Here is a 25,664-nt window from a genome sequence, read left to right on the forward strand (position 1 = left end):
CTGTATAGTAAATGGGTCGTCATCTGGATTACGAACGTGTGCTTCTATGTCACCAAACTCTGAGAACACCCCATCGGTCGTTCTTCACTGTTGCCGCTCTATGTTTTGAATAACAAAGCTATTGTGAGTTTGGACTCCTATGAAAAAACTGGACGTCCCTACCAAGACAACTTGTGCTTCTTTCGCTGCTTGGCCTTCCATAACGGATGTCACACAAGGAATCTGGGGCACGACACAAAATATTATTTCGAGAGGTTAGTAATTGATCGTAACTCTCAAGTCAAAACCTTGTGAAAAGACGCGCATCTTTTATTTCCCACTTGAATAACCCCTTATTTAGTTGTTGTCAATAGTCTTTTGTTAATATTTTTTCAAACCATTTTAGAAAAAAGGTTAAGTTTATCAAACTCATAGAGAATTTTTTCCCTTAGATTTCGTGAGTCCCACCCCACTCATCCATTCCATGGAGTCCAGATGAAAAACCTACCCGACCTGGAAAAGTTGTTCCAAGTCAATATAACGGGGTGCTCCCTCGAATCCACAAGATCTGATGATGATGATGATGATGATGAACAAGGACCTGAAATAGCTGCTCGCCTTGTTCACCCCTCTCTCTGTCATCATTCCACCACGATGTACCTCAATCTTTACAAAGACCACTTCTCCTACATCAAATCTCTCGCTCAGTACTCCAAATCCTACCAGTGTTCGCGTTGTAGGAAGTATTGGAAACACACTGGTCTGAACCGCCACGAACTGACTTTCGAAGCCAAGACAAGACGGTGGTTTCCTGGTGGTGCGTACACTATCCCGCCTACCATCTTTGAACAGCTTGCTGATGAAGGCATCGAGGTCCCCAAAGAGATGAGATACTTCTCCCACTTTGCCACTTACGACTTCGAGTGCCTGTCCAACCAAGACAACTTGCCTGACAATACTGAAAAATTGACGTGGGAAAACAAACACGTGCCACTAAGTGTTAGTATCTGCTCCAATGTTCCTGGTTTTACTAGTCCCAAGTGTTTAATAACAAACGGTGACTCTCATGATTTATTGAAATCATTTGTTGACTATTTGGTGGACATCAGTCAAGAGAGTTATTGTTATTGAATGACTTTGAAGCTATCTTCACCACCATCAATGAGAAGATTGGAGAGAATGACGATGGAGTCCAGGAAATGGTAGATATACTGGTAGGACTGGAAGAAGAAAACGATCATGGAATTGGTGTACTTGACTCAGATGATGAAGATGAAGAACAGATAGAGAGTGAGAATGAAGATCGGGACTTCATCAATGATGACAGTGAGAGCAAAGGACAAGACTTGAATTTTTACAGAACGCTTAACCAAGAACTCGGAGATCCTGTTTGGTTAGAGAGAGAAGCTCCAGAAAATAAAGACAAGAAAAAGCACCCGCTAGTTAATTTGAAGGTAATTATATTTTCTAAGTTTGTAAGACAAAATATAACTTTAATCCGTTTGTTAGCTTATTTCACTAATAACCACTGATTTTCTTTTGTCGTTAGGCTAAGCTGGAATAGTACTTGAAAGAGATGCCGGTCTTGGGGTTCAACTCGGGCAAGTACGACCTGAATGCCGTGAAAGAGTTTCTTCTCCCGTACTTGGTGAAAAATGAAGGTGTAAAGTTTACGATCAAGCGCAACAACAACCATATGTGCTTGAAAACAGAGCACCTGAAATTCTTGGATATAATCAACTACCTGGCGCCCGGGTTCAGTTATGCCCAGTTCCTGAAAGCGTATGATTGTCCAGCTGCTAAAGGTTAGTTATCTATTTAAAATTATCGTACTATATTTAAATTATTTGCTAATATCATTTTCTTATTTCTTTCTAGGATTCTTTCCGTACAAGTGGGTCAACAGTTTAGACAAGCTCGATTGTCCAGCACTTCCCCCACACCAAGCGTTCTACTCATCCTTGACCAACAAGAATATCTCGGTTGAAGACTTTCAGTATAGTCAACGTGAATGGAATGAACAAAGTATGCAAACATTCCGAGACTTTTTGGTTTGGTACAATGATCTTGACGTTGAACTGTTTGTGGAAGCAGTGAAAAAAATTATGGACTCTTGGAGGGAAAGAGAAATAGATATGTTCAAAGATGGTGTGTCGGTTCCCAGCTTAACCATGAAATATCTGTTTAGCTTTCCCGATGAGCAGACGTATTTCTCTTCGTTCAATGAGAAAAACAAAGATTTGTATGATCTGTTCAAAGAGAATAACACGGGTGGTCCATCCATTATTTTTCACCGTTACCATGAAGCGGGGAAAACCAAGATTCGTGAAGTGGAGATGGTAGTTAAGGGAATTGAACCCAAAACCTGTCAGAAAGTTCTTGGCTATGACGCCAATGCTTTGTACTTGTGGGCTATCATGCAGGATATGCCTGCAGGGTCTCATAAACGGAGACATGCTGAAACCCACTTCAAACCCAAGAATTCCAGAAGGATGGCAGATGAGTGGATCGCTTGGGAAGCCCATCAACGGAGAATCAAGATCAGACACCAGCTGAATAACACCGAGAAGAGAATTGGGGATCATCGTCTTCCCGTCGACGGGTTCCACAGTGAAAGTCAAACGGTCTTTCAATTTCATGGTAAGTTTTTTTATTCTTTCTTAAAACTGGGCTTCGTGTGGTTTTATGTTTTCTAGAACTTTGGGCTGCCTGTCTTATAACAAATATTCTTTCTTCATTCTTATTAGCCTGTTTCTGGCATGGCCATAACTGCCATTTAAACAAGGGGAAGACCGTGAACACCATCCGCAACAAGTCCATGGTTGAGCTGAGGGAAGAGACATGTGCCAACACTGAGTATATCCAAGAACAGGGACATACTGTGGTTGAGCTGTGGGAATGCAAGTGGCAGCGTGGCGTAAGTGGATTCGGCCCAAGCACACACAAGCTACCGCCAGTGAGCCAAATAAATTACATGAAACAGAGCCTATTTTTCAAGCTGAAAATTTGTAAGCAAAACAAAAAAAGAAATCTCGATGGCAATACTTAGTAAAATGGGGCTAACTGCCCAGAAAACGAAGCCACTTGGGAACCAGCTAGTAACATTCTTGACGATTCTCTGATCGAGGTGTTTAATAGCTCTCAACAACAGTCCGAGAAATAGGCCACATGTCATGACAATGACCTCTTTGTTCTGCTTAATTAAATTTATTTTGAGTTATTTCTCATTTACACTAGGACAACAATGGCACCAACAACTCATATTTACGACTCTGATAAACTGGATAAAAAGCTTTAATACAGATTTCACAGCTACCGACAAGGACTTTTTTTTGCAATGACACACCACTTGACAGCCACAGATTTTGATTATGCCTAATATTTCAGTACCTGAATAGAATATTTTCCGACCAGTCTCACATCACAAATTGTTTCAATTGAGCCAGTATTATAGATCAATGCTAGCATGGAATCATGGAACATGCTTAGACAAAATAAAGTTTCAAAAGAATGTTTCAGGGGTCGTCATACTGCCCCCTATTTTTGCTCGTTTTTCATACTTTGTTTTATAGACTTATTTAATGACTCTATGCCAAGTTATATTTTCGAGCAAGATCAAATTGCTGTTGTTACAATTTGTGGTTACCTCGGAATTCAGGATTCATGGGTTGAAAGCCAACTTCCTGATCCCGAAGTCATACCCCACGGATAAGATTATTTACAACACATGTTTATATATACGCTCTATGAGAATGGTTATCACCAATTAGCCAAGAAGTACTGTAGACACAGAGCACAGATTGACCTATTGCATTCGGGTTATGATATGGACGGTTTTGTCCAATTTAGTTGCATTTTGTATTTCTCAGTTGCATCTAAAAATCGGTACTCCTAGGTTTTTCTTTTTTTTTCATCATCATAGACAATCGCTTTTATAAAATATTTTTTGTTTGTTCTCTCTCTTTAAGTCATGAACTGCACCGTTTGCCAGAGGGAACACCCCAAGGGATGGTCTGGGCAGCACGCCAAATACCTGCCGAGCTGTCGCAACCTAATTCAGGAGGTGTGCCTGGTACTCACATATCACAGGGGGAATGCCGCCGACAGGTTATGGTGCCCACTGTGCAGCGCTCCACATCACATTTCATCCACACACATTCGGCCCAACCTGAGCGCCTTCAAGGCGTATTTGGAAGAGGTCGCTACTCTTGCGGCCTTGGGCATCACTATCGACGGTCCACGCTTTGACTAGTCGTTGTTGTTTTGTTCTTCTTGTAATGTTGCCTTGTCTATTTCGTTGTAATTGTCTTCTGTATGTTGTTATATCTTTTTACTGACAAAGAGGATGTGTGGTGAAGCTTGATACGTGTATATAGGTGGTTTGAAAAGACCTGGACCTGGTTTAAAAAGACCTGGACCTGGTTCGAAAAGACCTGGATCAAAAAGACTTTGGTTTGAAAAGATCGGCATTCTTGCAAAGATATCAAACAGATTCATGAAGTTTCAAGTAACCCGTTGGTACTTGTCATTGCTTCTCTAGCCCTGTGCTTCTCATTCATCAATTTGCTGATATTCATTGTACTTGGTTGCTATCATCACCGTAGGAGACAACATCAACCCGACCTTAACTTAGTTCACTATGTTAAAGTTGCACCTAAAACCACCAGACCATTGCCACAGATCCTGAAGACGGACCTCTACCAACTATCCCAGAAGAACAGACTCTTCACAAAACTGACGCTTGCCCTGATTGTGGAGAAACTTATCATGAAGAGGACACTGAACACTTACAAACCCAAAATGTCGAAAACGCCTGATCTCAACGATTCATGAAGAGTCCCCTACCACTTGAATTTCAACGACTCATCGAAATCAAAACTATGGACCAGACAAGGAATTAAAATGAACTTTGACGATTTTCGTCAACTTATACCTTATGATATGTCATTCTATATTTAATCGTTTATTCTTGTAACTTCTAGAACAGAATTTCGGAATTCATACACGTTAAGAACTTCTAGAGGTATTTTCTCTTATGTTTGAATATTTTAATCTATTAGCTTTAGGGTTTAATTAGGGTTTTTGGCTCATAAATTTCGGTGTTGGGATCATATCTAAGCAAAAAAAAAGATTATCACACTCAAAAGAATTTCATATTTATCGACATGAAATCACATTTATTCTAAATTACTTAACTAGTTTTCAAGTTTTTAAGGTTAACAAATATTTATTGCATTTACTCATTACAGGAATAGGCCCTTTGCAGCTAGTGGTCACGTGCTTGGATACCGCTTAGCAACACAAAACTGGAGAGCAAGCCTTCCAGTAAACAAAAGTTGTAATAGGTCAAGCACGCGTGGTTTTATACGATAGTTTCATCGTTCAAAATGCTTAATCCTTTTGCCCTATCTACAAACACAGTAAGATAATCTTAAATTCTCTCCTTTGGACTCGATTTTTGGTTCGAAGTAACGATATTCTTCGCGTTATCGCGAAAAAATTGTCACCGCCGGCCCGCTCGACGGCTGAAAAACATGGCGACTTCGCAAGGTATGTACTTCAAAACTCTCCTTTTTTTTGGTTTCTTTTCAATTATTGGACTTCTAAAATCTCTAAAATAACAGTTTAGATTGTGAATGGTGATCGATTGTAATTGGACGGCATTTTAATGGACGATTTGTTTATTTTTTGTGAGAGTGATTCCACGTCTAAAGTCAAGACTAACCCATGTTTACATATATTCGCTGTAGATGTTAGAACTCCCGACGAGCCATCACATACCAAGAAAAATTCTTCGTACTGATATTTTTATATTTATTTTTGTTTTAGATGAAGTAGAAACTCAAGACATCTCTATCTTTCCTTCCCTCACCTTCGATGATGTAGGGAGCTACGCTATAGAGAAGTCTGGCTGCACAAGCACTTCGAAAGCGTACAAATTTATGGCGGAACCAGGCTATTTACATGACGTTAAAGGTACTTGATAGCCAAAATGTTTTTTCTATTTCATTATGATATGAATGGCAGACAATTCACACTAATTTTTCCAATTTTTTAGTGATATATACCGACCAGTGCGTGAGAGTTAAATGCAAGTGTTACCGCTCAATGAGGAAGTCTGAACCACCGCACATTTTAGAGGTGTCAGTCCAGAACAACAATTTGACATTGCTGTCTGGGCTGTGCTCATGTGTAGCCGGGGCAGGTGGATACTGCCATCATGTGATCGGGCTTCTTTACTATTTAGCCCTTCTTAAGCAACTGGGACATCGGACATTGCCTGATGAGCTAACATGTACCAGCATGAAGCAGCGTTGGAGCATACCTAGAGGATCCAAAATCGCACAAAAAGAAATACAAGACGTGCTAGTGAAAAAACCCCAACTTGGCGCTTCGTACAGTAGATATATCAAGAGTAATTTGTATTCCCCATCTACCCAGTATCCTACCCTCACAAAAGAGCACTTTAATGGCTTCCAACCACCTTATCCTCTCTTTACAACCATTCTGCCCAATCAAGATCAACTTGGCAATATCCCATTTGTACAGAGCAAGTTTGGAAATGTCCCAAAAGGCTGTGTCCTGTCATATCAACAAAAGATGTCAACTGACTACATCATAAATGATTTTACTTGCACTTCTTTCCCAGAGCTTCCCCTCTCAAGTGCAGAGGACAGATTTAATAACAATGTGTCAATCTGTCTTGACAGTCGTCAACAATCTATATTTGGAACATTGTCTGTGACAACAGAGTCATCACTGAGAGTGCAGCAGCAAACAGTCACTCAAAGTCAGAGTGATGTATGGCACCTGCTCAGAAAAAAAAGGGTAACAGCAAGCAAATTTGGCATTGTCGCTCGCCGGGTGTCACATTTTGACACCCTTGTCAATCAGCTAAACCCCACCAGATTTGTACAAACTGCAGCAATGAGAAGAGGCATTGAACTTGAACCACATGCTGCCATGGTCTATGCTAGCAATGCAAAGGGTGGAAGAGTAAACCTCTTCCCATCTGGGCTGATTGTCCACCCAAAGTGCCCATGGCTAGGTTGTAGCCCAGACAGGAAAGTTTATGACCTTGATGCCGTAAATAATGGTCAGAATCCCTTTGGCTTGTTAGAAATAAAGGTCGTTAAAGAGGGGGAAACATCATTTGACAATGTGAGGTATCTCACCAAGGACCAGAACACTAACCAGTACAAACTGAAAACAACAGACATTTATTATTACCAGATCCAGTGCCAGCTTGGACTCACAGGATTAGAATGGTGTGATTTTTTCAGTTACATTGACGAAAATTTGTTTGTTTGCTCTAGAATTAATTTTGATTCAGTGTTTTTCCAGCAAGCAAAGGACAAAGTTGATAGTTTTTTCTTCAATTACTATTTACATTAATACACTAAGATTTTTGTTGTTGTTCTCAAACCATGGCCAGATTTCTTATGATAACAAATATTATATTATTTTTATTAATGACAAATCAATTCATAATCTTAATTTATTTTTTATTATATTTATATCATATTAGTATTATATTTATTTGTGCTATTTAGATTTTGTGTTTGTTCATTAGTTTTTTTTTTTTGAGTTTTCATTTACAAACAAATTGAAATAGTTACAAAAAGCAATCCAAGACACATGATAAACCAACCTGCATTAAAGATTATCTAATGGGTTATGTAAGCCACATTAATCATACATTCACCAACTTCTTACAGACACTATGCCTCATTATTACCATTGGATAAAATAAGTGGGCCTTGAAAATTTGTAAGGAGGCAGGCTACAGTATATAACTGATTGACTGAACCTAAAGTGGACAATGGCACATCTGAATCAAAAAAGTGGTACTCTTTGACTCTTCTTATTGCCCTCTCGACATGAATTCTAAGACTTGCTAGTGTCTTTGTTTTTTGAACATCTGCGGCCTAGAATTGTTCCTGACTTTCAAGAAACGGAGGAATATTTAACTCTACCCGCTTCTCCCTAAGTAAATCTTCAATGTCAAACCCTTTGTCTGCCATGACTGAATCACCAGGTTCTAACAAATCTAGAATGCCGCTGCACCTTGTGATTTCCTTATCACTAATCCCCCCTGTGTAAAGGCTAGAAACGAAGCTAATAGCTCCATTAGGGGTAATGCCTATCAAACCCTTGAGTGTAGTATTACTCTTATAACTAGAATAAAGCTGCGACTGAAGTAGTAGGGAGGTAGGTGTTTGAACAAAAATCTCTGTACAATCTAAAATGACACGTGTGCTTGCATAAAGCTTTTTAAAACCTTCTGGCATAAACCTATCAACATCTTGCCTTGAAGGCCAGATCACTTGACTACCAAGAAGAAAATACAAAAAATTAGTCCATGTGATCAATTTCCTGCAAACTGACGATTTATGTATTCGGAACCTATGAGCTAAATCCTGTCCGAATAGACCTAGTTTGAGGCGTACACAAAACATAAACAATTCATCCACAAGAAGCATATTTCTTGAGTCTGGTCTACTTTCTCTTTCTCCAGAGGCATAACAATATGTCATTTGTGCAGCACATGGCTGCAAAAACTTAAAAAAGAACTGAATATGTAAATAGGATGGGAAACCTGTATAAAATCTTATGATCTCATTGTCTGTGCCAAATCTCTCAAGCCCAAATTTATTAAGTGCTAATTGTTCTGCAGCTTGCCTCTTAATGTCCTCAATTTCTTTTGCAGCTTCAACTTTAACCCTTTTTATTTCAGTGAGGGCAGCTGCAGTTTCATTTCTACTTTGTTCAAGTTGCTTTTGTGCATCTTGGAACTGTGCTCTGAGTGACTGGACTTGTGCTTGTAGGTCATCCATGCTGAAGGTTGTAGAAGTGCTGGGACTATTATCTTCATTGTCATCACTTTCATCTGTCTGAGTGTCTCTGTAAAAAGGTTTTGAAATTATGATGACACTCAGTTCACACTCAGTTCACACTAAATAAAAAATTATAAAAGACTAAATTATTAAAATTATAAAATTATTTTGGTTTAAACCAAAATAAACATCAAGTACAATTCCATCAGTCAAGTCTAAATGAAATGTATTGAAGTAGAAATATGTGATATTCATTACCTATCTACTTGTCGAATTATCTTTCTTCTTGCTTTGGATTTGGTTGACCAGTCAAAGATTGATGGTACAGCTTCTCTTTTTAGCAACTGACGTCCAGAATCAGTGGGAGGATTGTAATCTTCCTCAGTGAAGTGTTTTGAGCACACTCTGGTACTTTTGTTAACCTATTATAAATCAAATGTCCTTTTAATAACAATGTAACTGTATTCAACTATTTTTATCTTCATTACAGTTTTTTAAAGATCCACAGGCAATTCGTATTGTGCATTGATATTGTTAGATTCCTATATACCTTGAAGTGTGGGCCCACATCTCTTCGTATCTTCACCAGCCATTCCTTTTTCAATTGCTCATCCCTTGCACGGCCTGGTAAGCGGTGAAACTTTAAATCAGGATGATATCGAGAATCTCCGTTACACAAGGGAACACAACAATGGTACGAAGAATTTTTCTTGGTATGTGATGGCTCGTCGGGAGTTCTAACATCTACAGCGAATATATGTAAACATGGGTTAGTCTTGACTTTAGACGTGGAATCACTCTCACAAAAAATAAACAAATCGTCCATTAAAATGCCGTCCAATTACAATCGATCACCATTCACAATCTAAACTGTTATTTTAGAGATTTTAGAAGTCCAATAATTGAAAAGAAACCAAAAAAAAGGAGAGTTTTGAAGTACATACCTTGCGAAGTCGCCATGTTTTTCAGCCGTCGAGCGGGCCGGCGGTGACAATTTTTTCGCGATAACGCGAAGAATATCGTTACTTCGAACCAAAAATCGAGTCCAAAGGAGAGAATTTAAGATTATCTTACTGTGTTTGTAGATAGGGCAAAAGGATTAAGCGTTTTGAACGATGAAACTATCGTATAAAACCACGCGTGCTTGACCTATTACAACTTTTGTTTACTGGAAGGCTTGCTCTCCAGTTTTGTGTTGCTAAGCGGTATCCAAGCACGTGACCACTAGCTGCAAAGGGCCTATTACAAAAATTAGAGCTACATTGGATCTTTCGCTTAAAATTTCATACTTCTCACGGAACTCAAAACTTGTCCGAGAAGTATTAGGTGTATTGACCTTGTAAAATGCCTTCCTAACAAAGGTCAGTAATTGAATTCTATACACCGGATAATGAAAGATTCTTCTTATTTACTCAATAATCTGGACTTGGACCTTTTGACTTTCAGGTGTTCATAAAACCAGTTTAGTAAGACTTGCGCAGAAAAGACTTCCTAAGGACACGTATATTTTGGCGTCCTTTATTATAGTTGTTTACTCATAAACTTTTAGTTAAGAATTATTCCCTTATTTTTGGTATAAACTTTGGTTTACTTAGAATAGTATGTTTTGACTTCTTTGAAACACAAGCGACCATCATCGACGCTTTATTCAGTTAAATCCTTTTCTAAAGACTGTGAGCATCAATAAAGATCCCGTGGAAACTCTAACCAGTCTCCCCGACTTCACGACAATATCCATATATAAACATACACTTGCAAATGTTGATGTTGTGCGTGTTTCCAAATAATAATAGTGCTGTCAGTTAATGTTTACAGGTACTGCTTGTCGCATGGAATGCTTGAAATTTTTGAAGAAAAGGTATAGCACTTTTGATGATGCAGAAGATGATCTCCAAATATTCTATTTCAAAAAACATCCACATGATCAAAAACTTACTAAAATCCATTACACAGAAATCTGATGTGTTATCATCAATTTTCAGCTGTTTACAAAAAAAAAAACGAGTGCACAATGCCAGGGAAAATTATTGAAGAAATTGGAAATATAATTATTTGGAAATATAAAGAAAAATCAGAGAAAAATCAGACAGCTTATACAAGAATTAGTTAAAGTTTGTTTTTTTTAAGCATAAAAACTCTTTTATACCCAGAGCTACAAAACTCGAAAATTGAAAATCATACATTATGTTATATTTATATTTTTTATGTGCACACGCTTTTATATAAATTTATATATAATTATATTTTCAACCAGAGGCTCAAAATCAGTGTCAAAATTGAGTGCCATGCAGGGTCAACTGGAATTTGTCACTTTTATTTTCTCTCTTTAAATTTGAATATTTCATTATTGACCATGGATAACGCAGTATTTTTAAATTTTAAGGTGACAAATGTATGAAATAAAAGGTGTGAGCTAATATGTTACATATTGCAACAGTGGACACAAATTAGATAAAGGTATAGATGTTATGAAAATTGGACATTTGAAACCTCTGCCAGAAATAGAACAGTTTTACTAGCAACAGAGCTTGCAGCTATGCACTTTCAGCTATGCACTTGAAAGTTTATTTCTGGGTACCTTTTGAGCTATATACAAAGTTAAGCAACGTACCTTCTTTAATATTTTAGATTGTGTATTCCCACAAAAAAAGTCAAAGCTAAGGAATCAGATGTGCTAAAATTCTGCAGTGTCTGTGCCCCCAGCCACTTCTTGAGAACTACTTGTCTGAGCATGTCTTATGGCATGTACACTAAGTTATGTTTTATTTTATTTTTTAGATTTTGTTTTTCAGTTCTCAGGAAATTAGCAACTAAATGTGATTTGTAGTGTCTGTACCCCCTGTAGTATTCGTACCCCATATATAAAAAAAGTGAAATAAAATACTCTTCCAAGCCTGAAATGTAAATTAAAGTGATATCTTTAAAATATCAAATAATATTATTTGTTTGCCTTGTTTTCCTTGTATAATAATCTAACTACTTTCGTAATGGAATTTGCTGCCAAGATCTTAAAATATCAATTTCAAACCAAAGCAGCAAATTAGAAATATATATAGCTACTTATAACTATAAAATCTTTATATGCATTTGATTTTTCAAATATAATTGACATTTCCACTAAAAAACATCTAAAACTATCACTTATTAAGCCTTTTTGCATTAAAAAAGCTTTGTATCCGGAATTATTTTTGCCTGGTTACCACACAAGTGGCTTTCTTTTATGACAGACTAGTTTTGACTGCTTGCAGCTCATTTTTCCTTGGATAATTTAGGCAAAAAATAGTAAAACTTTAAAGATGTATTCTATAAAAACGAGAAAGAAAAGAAAAGGAGTAGAAAATTTTCTTCCTAACACCGCAAAAAGGGGAAGATTTAGAGCAAATGTCAGACACGGTCCTGCAAGACACGAGGAGCAGAAAAGACAGGGAAAGAAAAAAGACAACAAAGAGCAGATTTTAAAAGAAAAAGCAAGAACTTTTAAGGAGTTACAACTTGCCTACTGGGTAAACACGAAACCCCTAAAATTACAAGGTAACTGTTACATGTTTCAGATAGGGTCAAAACAATTAAAACAATTACAGGCAAAAATGCCTTGCAATTCACAAGAAAAGGGTGATTTAAAGCTCTAGGGTCGAGCTCAACAAGATCCAAGCTCATGGTCAATTTAAAAAGAGAGGACTGCCAAGCTCAGGTGTCTGAAATTATGTTTTAGCTGACTTAGCTAAAATAGATTATCTTGTCGTTCTCACCCACCAAAATGGAAAAAATCAATAAACCCTTAAGAAAATGTTCTTATGAATATCTTTCCATGAAATCATGAAATAAAAAGCTAATGAAAAGTGTAAAAATTCATAATTTCTTACTTTCCTTGTGTAAGAAAAACTGTTCATGGCCGCAGCATGAGCACAAACTTAAGCGTCTAGTTCGAATACGGAATATGAGCTGTTATGAAGAGTACAAATCGTTGTAAAAGCTGAAGTAGTCTTGGGCTAGTCATATTGGTGTAAAGCGAGTGGAAAAGTAAAAACTAAAGCTGAGGAATAGACGAAAACACACTTCCGTTTACGAATCAATGACTGATGCAAAGGTTCCAAAGCAGATCTTCCCGCGCTTTTCATTTTTCTTCATGAAATCTCGATAAACTAAGTTTTTTAAGCAAATGTTTTATAGACTTCTTTACCTTATTGAATATCTTAAACAAAATTAATAGTTATGCTTTTTAAATCAAGGTCAAATGAAGTAAATTTGAGGTTTCAAAAACCTTGACAACCGTTTGTTTGTTCGTATTGTTCGGTTGGTTTCGTTCGGTTTAGCTGTTTAAAAGAATAGCCCGATTTCCACATAAAATCATGATCTTTGAACGCTTATCTACACAAATATCAAATCTATGACACTAAAATGCTAATCCTTAAACTCAAGCCGGTTGAGACTTGACAAAGTTAACAAAAAGGATACAAAACGACCTCAACTAAAGTGAGTCTAAAGTGAGTTCGTTCACGCCAACGGCCATCTTACCTGAATCACGCTGTCTTCGTTCAATAAATCCATCTTTCACGATAATCTGGCCCAAAAGACTACCAAAATACTCTCGTCTAGTCTTCATTTTCGTCTTCTCTTTCCAAAATCAATCATAAGTGATAGTTTAGGACAAGAAAACAAAGAATTTCAGGTACTTCTCACCCGCCACGTTCACTCGTGTGAAAGAAGCCAAGCAAAGCAAATTTTCCACGCGTCTCGACACAGGCAACCCAATATGGTTTTTGAGGGGCTTGGGGACGAAGATGTAGATACGGAAATAAGCGAAGGCTAAACCAATAGAAAAGGGGATTTGTTGTAAAGAAGTTTGGGTAATAATGTTTACAAAAAGCATATTTGTAAAAGAAGATTTAAAGAAATGGTATAGTCTGTTCCAAAGGAGGAACGCAAACGCAAGGAAAATTACTACACGAGGCAAAACAAGCCGGTTTATCTGGTTTAGTTCTCAGTTTTTTATGCAAATGACTCATAAACTGGTTTATCTGGTTTCATAACAAAGCACGCAATGCAGGCTGGAGACTCTATAAAAGCTTTTTTATACAAAAAGCAGATTTGTTTGGAAGATTAAAAGAAATATTAGTATAGTCTGGTTCAAGGAAGGAACGCAAACCCAAGGAAAATTACTACATACGAAACACGAGGCAGAGCAAACTGGTTTTATCTGGTTTAGTTTGCAGTTTTTTATGCAAATGACTCTGGTAAACTGGTTTAACTGGTTTCATAACACAGCGCTCAAAGCAGGCCGGAGGACTATAACAGCATCATATGCAAATGAGCCAAGTAATACCATAGACCCACAAATACTCCCGCGTGTTAAAAAAACGTTGGCGTCTTTCATTTCTTGTTAGTATTTTGGATTCGAGAGATATTCAAGTTTTAATTGGGAGGTTGGCGATGACGTCATAATCTCAACTCGCAGTTTCTTTTGACATAGATGTTAGCGGTATATCTCTGAGGCCCCGTCCACACTATGCCGGATAAATTTGAATCCGGAACTTTATTTATCCGGTTAGGCCTTCCGTCCACACTAGTCCGGGCGAATCCGGAACAATTCTTCACCGAATTCGGAACTTTTCGAATACGGTCTTCAGAGTGAAATAATTTGAAAACGCCGGCTAGCCGTGTGGACAGAGAACATTTCGTATCCGGAACTTTTCGAATACGATGACGTCATGATTGTCATGGGAACATGACGGAAAGGGTAAAAATTCACCGCGGGCTCAATTTCAGCATCGATGCACATGCTCAAATGTGCAATGCCTCTGATCGGACTAGTGTGGACTCGAAACATTTTTTCCGTTTTCATGTGTGGACGGAACATTTTTTTCCGTTTCAGTGTGAAAGTTTGCGGATTCAAATTTATCCGGCATAGTGTGGACGGGACCTTAGAGTATTTGATGAACGTCATCCAAATTTTGCAGTAAACTTGTGTGTGTGTGGAAGTAAGAAGATATAACTAGCTAAAAACTAGGGTGAGCTGCGTCGGTGTTTCTAATGAAACAGTTATGATAAAAAGGTAAAATATACACCGTGAAAAGATGAAAAAACTTACTGACGTTTCGGACGCTAGCCCTTCGTCGGAGTAAAAGAGAAAGATGTGGTAGAAAGGAATGCTTATATGATAGAATAAGACAAAAGAAACCAATGAGAACAAGGTAGGCAAGGAAACAAAAACAAACAATCAAAAGACAAAATTAATTAATCCCGTCGGGACTAAGAGTGCCCAATAGGTGAATAAGCCGCATTTCTTTGGTCTTGCGCCAATCATTGTTGCCGTTATAATCAAAGAAAGACCGAAAACAATGAAGTCAGAAAGAGAATATGGTAGAGACTAGATAAACTAGTTAATCGCGTCGGTGTTTGGAATCGAACAGGAGAATTGATTTAACTTAATACACCGTATGTCTTGTGATGTTTAGAAACTGACGTTTCGGACGTTAGTCCTTCGTCGGAGTAAATGTAAAGTGATGGAGGTGGAGATGTGTATATATATATATGGAACGTGGAAGGTGAATAACCAATGAGAGATAAGTCAGCGGAAAAACAAAAGAAAACAAGAGGATTAAAAGTAACAATAGACTAATTAAAGGCGAAGCGCTCGTTCATGCCAAGAGGGTTGTGCGTACCTAAGGTGTGAATAAGCCTCATTTCTTTAGTTTTGCGACAATGGTTGCCGCCGGTAATTAAAGATAAGCCAAAAACAACAAAGTCAGAGAAAGAATGATTTGGAGAATTAAAATGGCGGGAAACTGGTTTGGAAAGATCATTGGTCCGAATATCATATAGATGATCCCTTATGCGGTCACCTAAACGGCGTCCAGTTTCACCGATGTATAACTGATTACAGAGAGAACATTGAAATGAAATAAATAACGTTAGATTTGGTATAATCAAAATGGTCAGTGATGGTAAAAGTAGATTTGGGACCTGTGATAGAAGTGCAAAGAGCGATGAAAGGACAAGTGTTGCAACGTTTACGAGAACAACGAAAGGCGCCAGGTTCTTTATCAGAGGGAAGAATTCCTTTAACTAGGAAAGCACGAAGGTTACGATCTTTTTTGAAGGAGAAAAGGGGGCGTTCACTGAAAATATTAGACGTCGTGGAATCTGATTTGAGTAAATTAAAATTGCGGTTTATAATGGGTTTAATGGAATTATTGATAGGATGAAAAGTAGTAACAAACGGAATACGATTATTAACAGAGCGAGTTTTAGGTGTGAGAGCAGTGGTACGGTCAATAGAAGATGCCTTCTGCAAAGCACAATCAACGATAGATGCCGGGTACTTACGATCGATAAAAAAATAACGCATTTCACGGCATTTGTTAGAGAAATCAATGTCGTCACTACAAAGGCGACGTAAACGCAGAAACTGTGAAAAGGGAATAGAATTGAGCGTGTGCTTAGGATGCGATTAAGAGTACAATAAATAGGAATGAGAATCGGTAGGTTTGTAATGCACGCTAGTACTGAGATGGTTAGCTGTGATACTGATAGAGATATCCAGAAAAGATATGGAGGTTTCACTAATTTCCGAGGTGAATTCAAGTGAAGGGTGAAAAGAGTTAACATAAGAGATAAAAGCCTCAAGATCAGATTTACTACAAGATTCAACACCAAAGCAATCGTCTATGTAACGACCAAAAAGGTCAGGCTTGGGACCAGTATATTGTTGAAAAATTTGCTCTTCAATGAAACCAACAAATAAATTGGCGTAACTAAGACCCATTTTAGTGCCCATAGCTACGCCATCGACTTGTTGAAAATAGCGGCCATTAAAAGAAAAACAATTAAGTTTAAGAACGAGATCAGCTAAGCGTAGTAAAGTAGCAGTGCTAGGTTCTAAAACAGTACGGCGATCAAAAAAATGTTTGAGAGCAAGAAGTCCTTCGTTATTAGGAATGACTGTATAAAGAGATTTGACATACATCCAAAGTAAACAAATACTTAGATCCAGGTTGAAAACGAAAATCGTTGAAGATTCTAAGGGCATGGTTGGTGTCTTTGATGTAGGTACGCTTTACTTTCAACTAACCCTTTCTTTTGTCTTTTGATTGTTAGTTTTTGTTTCCTTGCCTACCTTGTTCTCATTGGTTTCTTTTGTCTTATTCTATCATATAAGCACTCCTTTCTACCACCTCTTTCTCTTTTACTCTGACGAAGGACTAGCGTCCGAAACGTCAGTAAGTTTTTTCATCTTTTCACGGTGTATAATTTACCTTTTTATCATTACTGTGTGTGGAAGTGTGTACACCTACTTGCAATAACGTTGTAGTGCGTTTGCAGAACTCAAGAAAAAAACATGAATGATCGATCAAATAACCAAGGATAAATAACCAATAACCGAAAATAACCTTGGATTTCTTGAAGCAAACGAAAAAAATATATGCAATAATGGGTAAGCGTTAATGAAATACTACATTTTGCATATGGGGGGGGGGGGGGGGATAATGAATGGTCAGATGACTTGTACTTTCAGCTTTTGAGGGAATACATCCCTCTTTGGTTACGGTCAGTGTAGTTCTCCAAATATCTTAATAGATTCGACTCTTTCATCTACATTTATTTTAAGCGACTTTATTAGTTTACGACGATAAGTTACGACTTTTTAGTGCGGGAAATTATTTTTCTAAACCGGTGCGTTCTTGAAACATTTTACTGGCTTCAACGTCATATAATAATGAATGGTCAGATGACCTTCAGCTTTTGAGAGAGTACATCTTCCTTTGGTTACGGTCATGTAGTTCGAATCGTCAGTCGCATCGAACATCCCTTCTCAGGAATACATCCACCCGGATGATCAAAATACTTCGATAAACAGAAAGTATTATCATGCATTTCTATGAATTTTTTTTTCGGTAAGAATTCATAACATTGATTATTATCCTCTTTAAATATAAAAATTTGCTTCTCAATTTTACTGAATTTGCGTTTTTCATTTTTGTGGCCCATCAAGTTGGATGTGCACGCAACCTTGAGAAAACGGTCTATTGTTGTGACAATTTTTCTTTGGTCGTTTGACTGCAACAGTGGGCCCGGTTGTACGAAGGGAGGCCCGGATAGCCCTATCCCGATGGATATCCTTATCCAGTGGTGAGTTGATGCTGTTATCCAATAAATTTATCCAGTGAATAGTGATAAGACACGTGAATATTGATACGACTCAAGCAAAAACTCATATTCTCAAAGGAATGACACGTGGTCTGAAATGGGAAAACATTACGCTCGAGCCGAGGTCTTACATCTCCGTTACATTTCAAAATTGTGGAGCGCCATTTTATTGAAGAAATAAAAAACGCGCCCGCGTGCTGTGTGCTGTCATAAAGCACGCGGGGGTTGGCAGAACACGAGAGAAGTGTTAGAAGAAGCACGACGCGTTGCTGAGTGCTTCTAGACACTTCTCTCGTGTTCTGCCAACCCCCAAGTGCTTTATGACTGCACACAGCACAGCAAGCAAGTTTTTAATTTCTTTTATAAAATACAAATTACAATAGTAGATAGGAATGACGCAACGGAAAGTGAGCGCGCGTGCAATGTGCTCTCATAAAGCACGCGCTCCAAACCAATCAGAACGCGACATTCATAACATCTATTTTATAACATGTTTTCTTGCATCTTTATCCAAATCTGTCTATTAGTTAACACCCACACAGAGTGTGTGCAACCATGTGATTCAAAATCCCTTGAGATATTAATAACAATGAAACAACCGCCATCTTGGTTGATCTAACAAGAGAGGCTAATGAGGAATGCTTTGTTATCGTCAACCAAGATGGCGACTATGACATAACATGCAACTGCTTTATCATTAGAGCATGCATGCATCAAATTCCTTCTGAGCTAACTTGTCAAGTCTGACGTGTCAATCGCGTTAATTTCTTTTGCTTCAACAGGTCACGTGACTCAACCCCCATAAAAAGATAAATTGTGTAAAAATTAACGTCAGAAATGGAAAGAGCGCCTCGATATCAGTGAGAAGCCAAAGCTTCAGCTTTTAAAACAGACGAAATTATATCATATTTATTATTTTGTGATCATTTGTATGGGAAAATGTCATCCATACACATCCTTATATGTCATTTCTCCTATAGTGAACATTATGAGCTAGGATGTTGTACCATAGTTAATAGAGGGGAACCCTCTATTAACTATGATTGTACATATTAATAATTTGCCGTTAAAGTTGCCTCATGACATTAACTCAAGTATGTTAGCCGATGAGACAACTATTCTTGTCCGAGGCCCTGCTTTCTCTTCTATGAGTACTCAGTTTAATGGAGTCATTAAGTAATATTTCAAACACGCAAGAGAGTTCTCCCTTTGATTTCCAACCGAAAAGTGAGTTGAAAAAACGAGGCGCAGCCGGAAATCAAAGGTAGAACTCTCTCAAGTGTTTCAAATTACTTCTCAAACTCATGAATATTTATTGAAGAAAATCAAAGAAAAAGTTTACGAAATTCAATGCAAATTAAGAACACATTTCCAAACCACCGTCACAGTAGTGATTTGCTTTGATTTGATTTGCAGTTTCCTATTGTAAATCACTAAGGCCCCGTCCACACGTATCCGCAAATTTTTGTATCCGTAAATTTTACGAAAACGGATACGTGTGGACGGTGAAAACGATTCGAATACGCTGCGTGTGGACGCAAACTTTTTCGTATCCGCAAAAAATAATTTGCGGATACAAAAATTTCCGGATACGTGTGGACGGGGCCTAATGTGACATAGGTTTACTGTTGAAAGAAAGAAATATTATTATTATTACTTTGTTTTCTCCTCATTAAATATTCATGAGTTTTAGAACATTTGTTTCCACTTTGGCTGATAATAATAAGATGTCACTAAACACTATAATAACAAAATCTTTGCTAATCACGACTTTCAGAAACGCCATACATTAACTAGCTCAACCACAGGGAGCCCGGCTTTGGAATCTGTAAATGAATAAATAAATAAATAAATAAAGTGCTTTGGGTTTCCTGTGTTGAGATTTGAAACAAGACGCCAATGATAAATTAATTTTGGGTTTCCTGTATTGAGATTTGGTAACTTGACAGAGCAGCTTATAACACAGGAAGCCCGGCTTGGTGATGCTAAATCGGTAAAACGATGACGTTTCATATGTTGATGACATTACATAATAATCGTAACTCAATACACCCCTATTACAAACGGTCACTACATAATAGAACACCAGTGTTTGTAACGCGTAACTTAATACCGTGATAAATTCAAATACGTAACGCACGCGTTAAGAAGAGAGCGTCTACCACTATTGCATTACAAGTTCTTATTATGTAGTGACCGTTTGTAATAGGGGTGTATTGAGTTACGATTATTATGTAATGTCATCAACATATGAAACGTGATCGTTTTACCGATTTAGCATCACCAAGCCGGGCTCCCTGTGCTTATAATTCAAATTTAACGTATTAGTGTAACGCACGCCCTAGTAAATGGTACGTGCGTTACAATACGTTACGTTAATCTGCTATCAAGTTACTGGTTAGTACGATTACCGGAAATTCAACGTATCAGCGCCTTGTTTCAAATCTCAACACAGGAAACCCAAAGCACCTTATTGATTAATTTATTCATGTACAAATCCGCCGGGCTCCCTGTGGCTCAACACTCAAGTAGAGCAAATGCTTGGTGTCATGACAGACAGTAGCATGTTATGGGAACATCACATTGCCATGATCTGCTCCATCCTTAGTAGTACGCTCTCTTACGTCGCATCCAACCCTATCTAAACTTTAACTCTGCTTTACGATTCTATACTCCTTGCATAAACAAGTACTTCATATATTGCTTCATGCTCTCATCAGCTACTAGTGCGACTCCTTCTTCTTCAAGGGTGGGCTGTATGTACACTCCTTGACACTGACTTCTCTTAGTCGGTCGTTTCCTTATTCTCCAAACTACAGTGGATATCTATCTTTGATCTCATTAAATCCAGAAAACTCACACTTCTTTTCATTATGCACTTCTTTTTTGTTGTTGTTGTTGTGGTTGTTGTTGTCGTTGTACTTATAAACTCTTGTGCAACAAGTTGTCTCAAAAGAAGATTCAGTTCCTTTCTGAAACACATGATACTTTAAGCCGTCGTACCAGGGCAGCTTGCTACGAGTTAAAGGTGCCATATCCTTGCAGCAACTCTGGATAGCGAACATTAATTTATAATGCTACTAAACTTTACAATGGTCTTAGTTCTTATCTCAAATAGCCCTCTTTTCTTTCGTCGTCATTGACTCCTAAACCTCTGGCTTCCACTCATTCCTCTATAAAGTTTAAATTACGCAATTTATTTAATTCGCGCATATCCTCGGTTGAGCATCTGCAAGATCTCATGTGCTCCAACTAGTTACTCTATAAGCTGTAACTGTTTCGCAGCGAAACCCTATGAATAAGTATTAATAGAATAACTGATTGTCCATATTTAACAGTTGTCTATATATTTTATTTCAAACCAATCTATGGTATTTATTCTATGTATTATTTAACATATAAAATAGTTTTTCGTGCTCCGTTCAGTAATAAAGCACGCAGGAAGTGACGTAAGCACGAAAGAAGTGTAAGAAGAAGCACTCGAGTGCTTACGGTGCTTCCTAAGTGCTTTATTACTGGAAGGACCACGGACAAAGCTGCTTTATTCGTTTTATTATATTGTCACTTATTTTATTTCGGTATTTAATTTATTTACGCAAAAAGAAAGACGATCGCAGGATCTAGCAGCACAGTTTTCTACCAATCAGCGTGCGTGTACTTCGTATTATTATATTTATGCTTCGAAACAATATTATATATACCAGTACTTATTGCATATATCATTTAATACTTTATCTGGTACAGCTATTCATTTTTTGGGAAAGCCGTAGGTTAGAAAATTGTAAAAAGTTATGGCGTTTCTCTCTTGAAATAAAGTTATTGTATTGTATTGTCAGGTACCGCGCGTTGCAATGCGCGCCCTGTGCCTTGGACCTAACGGTTCCAGTTGCTTGGTGTAATATCATTTTCCCCTCTCGTGTGACCGACAAGCAACCGTTATGTTTAAGGCACAGCGCGCACATTCAAGCGCGCGGTATCTGACGACGGGTTCAAGCTTACTCATATTATGTACGGCGGTAAATAATATAACAATGAAAGGTAAGTGCCCCCACCACTGTCCGCTGTGTGGCGCGCGTGATATTAAGGTGACTGCCCACTTTTGAACGTTCGATTTGAGCCCACGATGTGCGCGCGCTCAAAAACCGCTGAAAAATCTACAAGATTTTATTGAAGAACCATACGCGTTTTAAGCTTCAACAGGGCAAAACCCTCAAATTTTGCACGGGACTCTCTATTTTTTAATAGCTCATTCGAAAAAACTCTAAAAAATCTTGCAAAAAAAATGGAAATCATTTTTTACGTTTTGAATCATGGCACTGGTTGAGGTCCTGTGAAGCCGGTCAGAGGAAAAGGTTTTTCAAAGGACTGGGCCTCAGTCAGTGACTGGATCTTGAATCACAAAATTATTTTTTTTGAATTTTCACCTTTTGAAAGGCCATGGATAATCTTAATTTATAGCAAAAACATGCCCAATTTCTAAAACTTGTTTTGCTCTTCTAAAAGCCCGAATTTTAAGTGTTTTTTAATTTTGGAAAATCCAGAACCGCACATAGCTGGAATGGACTGGACTTCGTTTGGCTGGTTCGTACGGAACATAGACGTTTTTTTTACCCCGAATTTGCAGCTTTTATTCTATGATTTTTATTTTATCATAAATAACTAGTGATTCTATTCGGACATTTTGCAAAAAAATGCATTAAGATGCTCTTAGAGCTTGCACTGCGTTTTCCCAATATGCTGGTATGCTGGAGGTCATTTAACACCTAATCTTTGTTATGTACTGCTGTTTGGAAGGAGCAGATACGTTGGAACATCTTAGGTCTATTTTTTTTCAGGACTTGCGAACATGTTTTTTTTCTCACATCAACTTTTAAATGTGTTTTATTTTAATAAACATGTACCGATTTTGTATATCTTTTAACCAGTGAAGTGGAATGACAATTATTGTTTAGTAAAACTATACAGATATGGTTTTGTAACCGGAGAAAACAGCATTGAGTTACCAACACCACAAAAGTTTTAATAGGCTCCATCTAAAATTACACTGACAGACAACAACTAAAATTGACCTAAAGAGCTGGTGAAATAATTATACTTATTTCAAGATACATGGCCAAATAAGCAACATAAATTCGTTTAGAAATAATGTTTAAATGGTCATTTGTTTTTCACTAACTGTTATGAAGTTCTCGATCTATTCATTATTGATTATATTCTTCAAATATAGTCTTTTCAAATACCCAAACCAGTGAAGTGGAACTGTGAAACTCGGTTAGTAAAAGGATTCAAAACTTAGCGAAAAGTGTTTATGGCCAAAGTTACCAGCTCTATTACTGCGTAGTATTTATTGATATATTTATGTATACACCTAATTCAAAAAATAAGACCGAATTGGGGCATGGGAAGACAAACAATTATACTAATTCCATGCGTATTGCAGTTTTCCCTTCCTGTGCACATTTTATGCATCATGGCTTTGGCATGTTGTTAATCTAGGTCGACCGACTTTGCTCTACTGTGCATTTTTACATGTCTATATGCAAATATAATACACATTTTGGAGTACCCAAAATCCTTTTTGGTCTTAGCTTCAATGATATGACCTTCTCGAACCCGACTACTGTTTTTCAATTAGGTGTATGCCTTCAAGATTAACTAGAGACTGAAAGCTATATTTTCCTTTAGGCTCTACTAACCCATGTGATTGAAGACATACTACTGCTGACTGAGTAGCTGTATTAATACCAATAAATATCTGAATTACAATCCTATAAAGTCTTCTTTTACTGCTCAATTATATTACTTCTTAAGTCCGGAATTACATCCTCAGCTGGACTGCCACACACAGGCAACCCAGTAATTTCATTTCCACTATGTTCACTTCCAGTTTTGTTATTCCATGAGAATTAATTTGTAATGTTGCCCTCAGAACGGTTGCTGGGAAACTGTACCAATTTGATAAATATCACGTGGCACCATCTTGGCCAATGAGAAGAGAGAGAAATTGGGCTTTGACATACATAACTATATTGATTGGAGCCTCAGGAAAGCAGTGTGTTTAGTGGTCCCTCGACGACAAATGTTTGACCCGAGGTGAATATACTTGGTATGTAACAATCTCACTTGCCTCTTAAAACCTTACTTTCCACTAGTTGTTTGAAGAGTGTTGGATTATTGAGGTATAAGTATTCTCCTAATTTCCCATGTTGTTTGGTTTTCCAGTTTATGCCTGTCAAGAACAAAATAGACAATAGATTATGATAGATTATGTTTATTTAATGTAAGAGTGGGAACAGTGGGACCATAGTTGGAACAGTAATGATAAAAGGGTATATTTTACACCATGAAAAGATGAAAAAACTGACTGACATTTCGGACGCTAGTCCTTCATCGGAGTAAAAGAGAGAGACGTTAACTATAAACTATTGACTATGGTGGGACTATGGGACAAGTTGAGGTCATGGGTGTACCTTGATAAGCCACCTCGACAAATTTTTCACAAATCATCCAATAGTGTTTGAGTATTTAGACAATAGATTAGCGGCAAATTTTGAATTTAAATATTCTTCCGTTGTTCCGGTTGGTAAAACTAAATGATGAAGAAGAGCTTGTATTATATTTTCTTTGCAAATTAGTGATTTGTGTCACCAAAGATATAGAAAAATAGTAATGTACAACTTCAAATACGACAGGAAAGCAAATTATAGAGACCGTATAGTACAGTCTTTATGATTACAGTTTGTTTCTTACAGACAAAGATATTATCAGGCTGATAGATCTTATCACTCACTATGTTGCTATGTGACAGCACGTTTATATTCGACAACAAAGGTGCCGGCAGTCTTCTAAGCCATGTAAACCCATGGATATTTGTCTGATTTGTAGCAATTCTATTGTTCAGATTCCTACTTTTGATTGGCTAATTTGTCAAAAATTTGTCGAGGTGGCTTTGGTTGGAGTAGTCGCACTGTAAGATTTTTTTTTTCAATGGCACTGGCTTGATTTCAAAGCACAGCTCTAACAAGTGCTAGGAAATGACCTCAAATCCCTTCACCCATCCCACCCCAGGCCTTATGTGAATAATGATAGGCTATCTTCTTACCAAGTCTTTTGGCTAGACTTTCAATCTTGATTTCCGCACCAGCAATGTCATCCTTACTTCCCACCATCATCTCAATTTCCCCGACATTATAGCCAAAACTTGCAGAGTCTAAATCAATAAACAATCCATCTATCTCATATCTCATTCGCCTCGTTTTGAACGATGCAAACACTCGCAACCTCGACCCTGTGACGAACTCTTGAACGGATTTCACACTTGTATCCATGGAAACATAGGTTGCTACCGACCTTAAAATTTCTTTTTCGTTATCAACCTCATAGTAAGAGTCCGTGGTTGTTGATCTTGATTTAGAATGCTTGTCTCTATGCTTCAATTCCCAAGAATTATTTCTCTCACGGAGCCAACAATCTTGCAAACTCAGTTTAAAATCAGTAAAATCGTAGTACGAATCTAAAAATTCTTTCTCCATGACTAGGACGGCTCCTACTCTTGCTAATACATCCTCAAACGATGGCGGAACAGTGAATTTCTTCTCGACTTCAATCATATTTATGATATGTCGTGAGAAATATTTTATTTTTGAAGTTGGCGCTCGAAGTATAAAAGTGAAGGAATTTCCGCCATCTTTGAATGACACG

General features: G+C 37.6%; 3 protein-coding genes and 1 pseudogene across 5 annotated transcripts; 1 reads left to right on the top strand and 3 right to left on the bottom strand.

The window, feature by feature from the left end:
- Window positions 1-5,228: 5,228 nt before the first annotated feature.
- On the top strand, window positions 5,229-7,433 carry LOC148908953 (uncharacterized). Of its 2 annotated transcripts, XM_089034515.1 has the most exons (3): window positions 5,229-5,529; window positions 5,809-5,955; window positions 6,038-7,433. In XM_089034515.1, exons 1-3 carry the CDS (start codon window positions 5,514-5,516, stop codon window positions 7,372-7,374), a joined length of 1,500 nt encoding a protein of 499 aa, XP_088890641.1. In that variant the 5' UTR covers window positions 5,229-5,513; the 3' UTR covers window positions 7,375-7,433. The 2 variants fall into 2 exon arrangements, with proteins under 2 accessions (XP_088890641.1, XP_088890640.1); XM_089034514.1 differs by having other exon boundaries at window positions 5,229-5,955.
- Window positions 7,434-7,467: 34 nt separating this feature from the next.
- On the bottom strand, window positions 7,468-10,064 carry LOC148908954 (uncharacterized). Of its 2 annotated transcripts, XM_089034517.1 has the most exons (4): window positions 9,761-10,064; window positions 9,367-9,560; window positions 9,075-9,238; window positions 7,468-8,883 (listed from the first exon to the last, which is right to left on the bottom strand). In XM_089034517.1, the coding sequence occupies exons 1-4, from the start codon at window positions 9,774-9,776 to the stop codon at window positions 7,908-7,910; spliced, it is 1,350 nt and encodes a 449-aa protein (XP_088890643.1). In that variant the 5' UTR covers window positions 9,777-10,064; the 3' UTR covers window positions 7,468-7,907. The 2 variants fall into 2 exon arrangements, with proteins under 2 accessions (XP_088890643.1, XP_088890642.1); XM_089034516.1 differs by having other exon boundaries at window positions 9,367-10,064.
- A 5,367-nt stretch (window positions 10,065-15,431) lies between these two features.
- LOC148908955 (uncharacterized) lies at window positions 15,432-16,593 on the bottom strand (annotated as a pseudogene).
- A 5,423-nt stretch (window positions 16,594-22,016) lies between these two features.
- LOC116297414 (thiamine-triphosphatase-like) lies at window positions 22,017-25,641 on the bottom strand. The gene is made up of 2 exons (XM_031705635.2): window positions 25,066-25,641; window positions 22,017-24,192 (listed from the first exon to the last, which is right to left on the bottom strand). The coding sequence occupies exons 1-2, from the start codon at window positions 25,571-25,573 to the stop codon at window positions 24,083-24,085; spliced, it is 618 nt and encodes a 205-aa protein (XP_031561495.1). The 5' UTR covers window positions 25,574-25,641; the 3' UTR covers window positions 22,017-24,082.
- Between the last annotated feature and the right edge of the window lie 23 nt (window positions 25,642-25,664).

The sequence above is a fragment of the Actinia tenebrosa genome, unplaced genomic scaffold (genome assembly GCF_029948245.1).
Source record: "Actinia tenebrosa isolate PJP-AT-01 unplaced genomic scaffold, QUT_ActTen_1.0 PGA_scaffold2__45_contigs__length_23673736, whole genome shotgun sequence".
Lineage (NCBI taxonomy): Eukaryota > Metazoa > Cnidaria > Anthozoa > Actiniaria > Actiniidae > Actinia > Actinia tenebrosa.

What these genes read in the sequence shown, in the direction of transcription:
- LOC148908953 (XM_089034514.1), top strand. Translation starts at nt 5,730, where the DNA reads ATGTTAGAACTCCCGACGAGCCATCACATACCAAGAAAAATTCTTCGT. An exon ending in CTATTTACATGACGTTAAAG is followed by an intron (nt 5,956 to 6,037) that starts GTACTTGATAGC and finishes CCAATTTTTTAG; the next exon opens with TGATATATACCGACCAGTGC.
- LOC148908954 (XM_089034516.1), bottom strand. Translation starts at nt 9,642, where the DNA reads ATGGACGATTTGTTTATTTTTTGTGAGAGTGATTCCACGTCTAAAGTC. An exon ending in ATGTGGGCCCACACTTCAAG is followed by an intron (nt 9,239 to 9,366) that starts GTATATAGGAAT and finishes GATTTATAATAG; the next exon opens with GTTAACAAAAGTACCAGAGT. An exon ending in ATAATTCGACAAGTAGATAG is followed by an intron (nt 8,884 to 9,074) that starts GTAATGAATATC and finishes ACCTTTTTACAG; the next exon opens with AGACACTCAGACAGATGAAA.
- LOC116297414 (XM_031705635.2), bottom strand. Translation starts at nt 25,573, where the DNA reads ATGATTGAAGTCGAGAAGAAATTCACTGTTCCGCCATCGTTTGAGGAT. An exon ending in AAGTCTAGCCAAAAGACTTG is followed by an intron (nt 24,193 to 25,065) that starts GTAAGAAGATAG and finishes TGTTCTTGACAG; the next exon opens with GCATAAACTGGAAAACCAAA.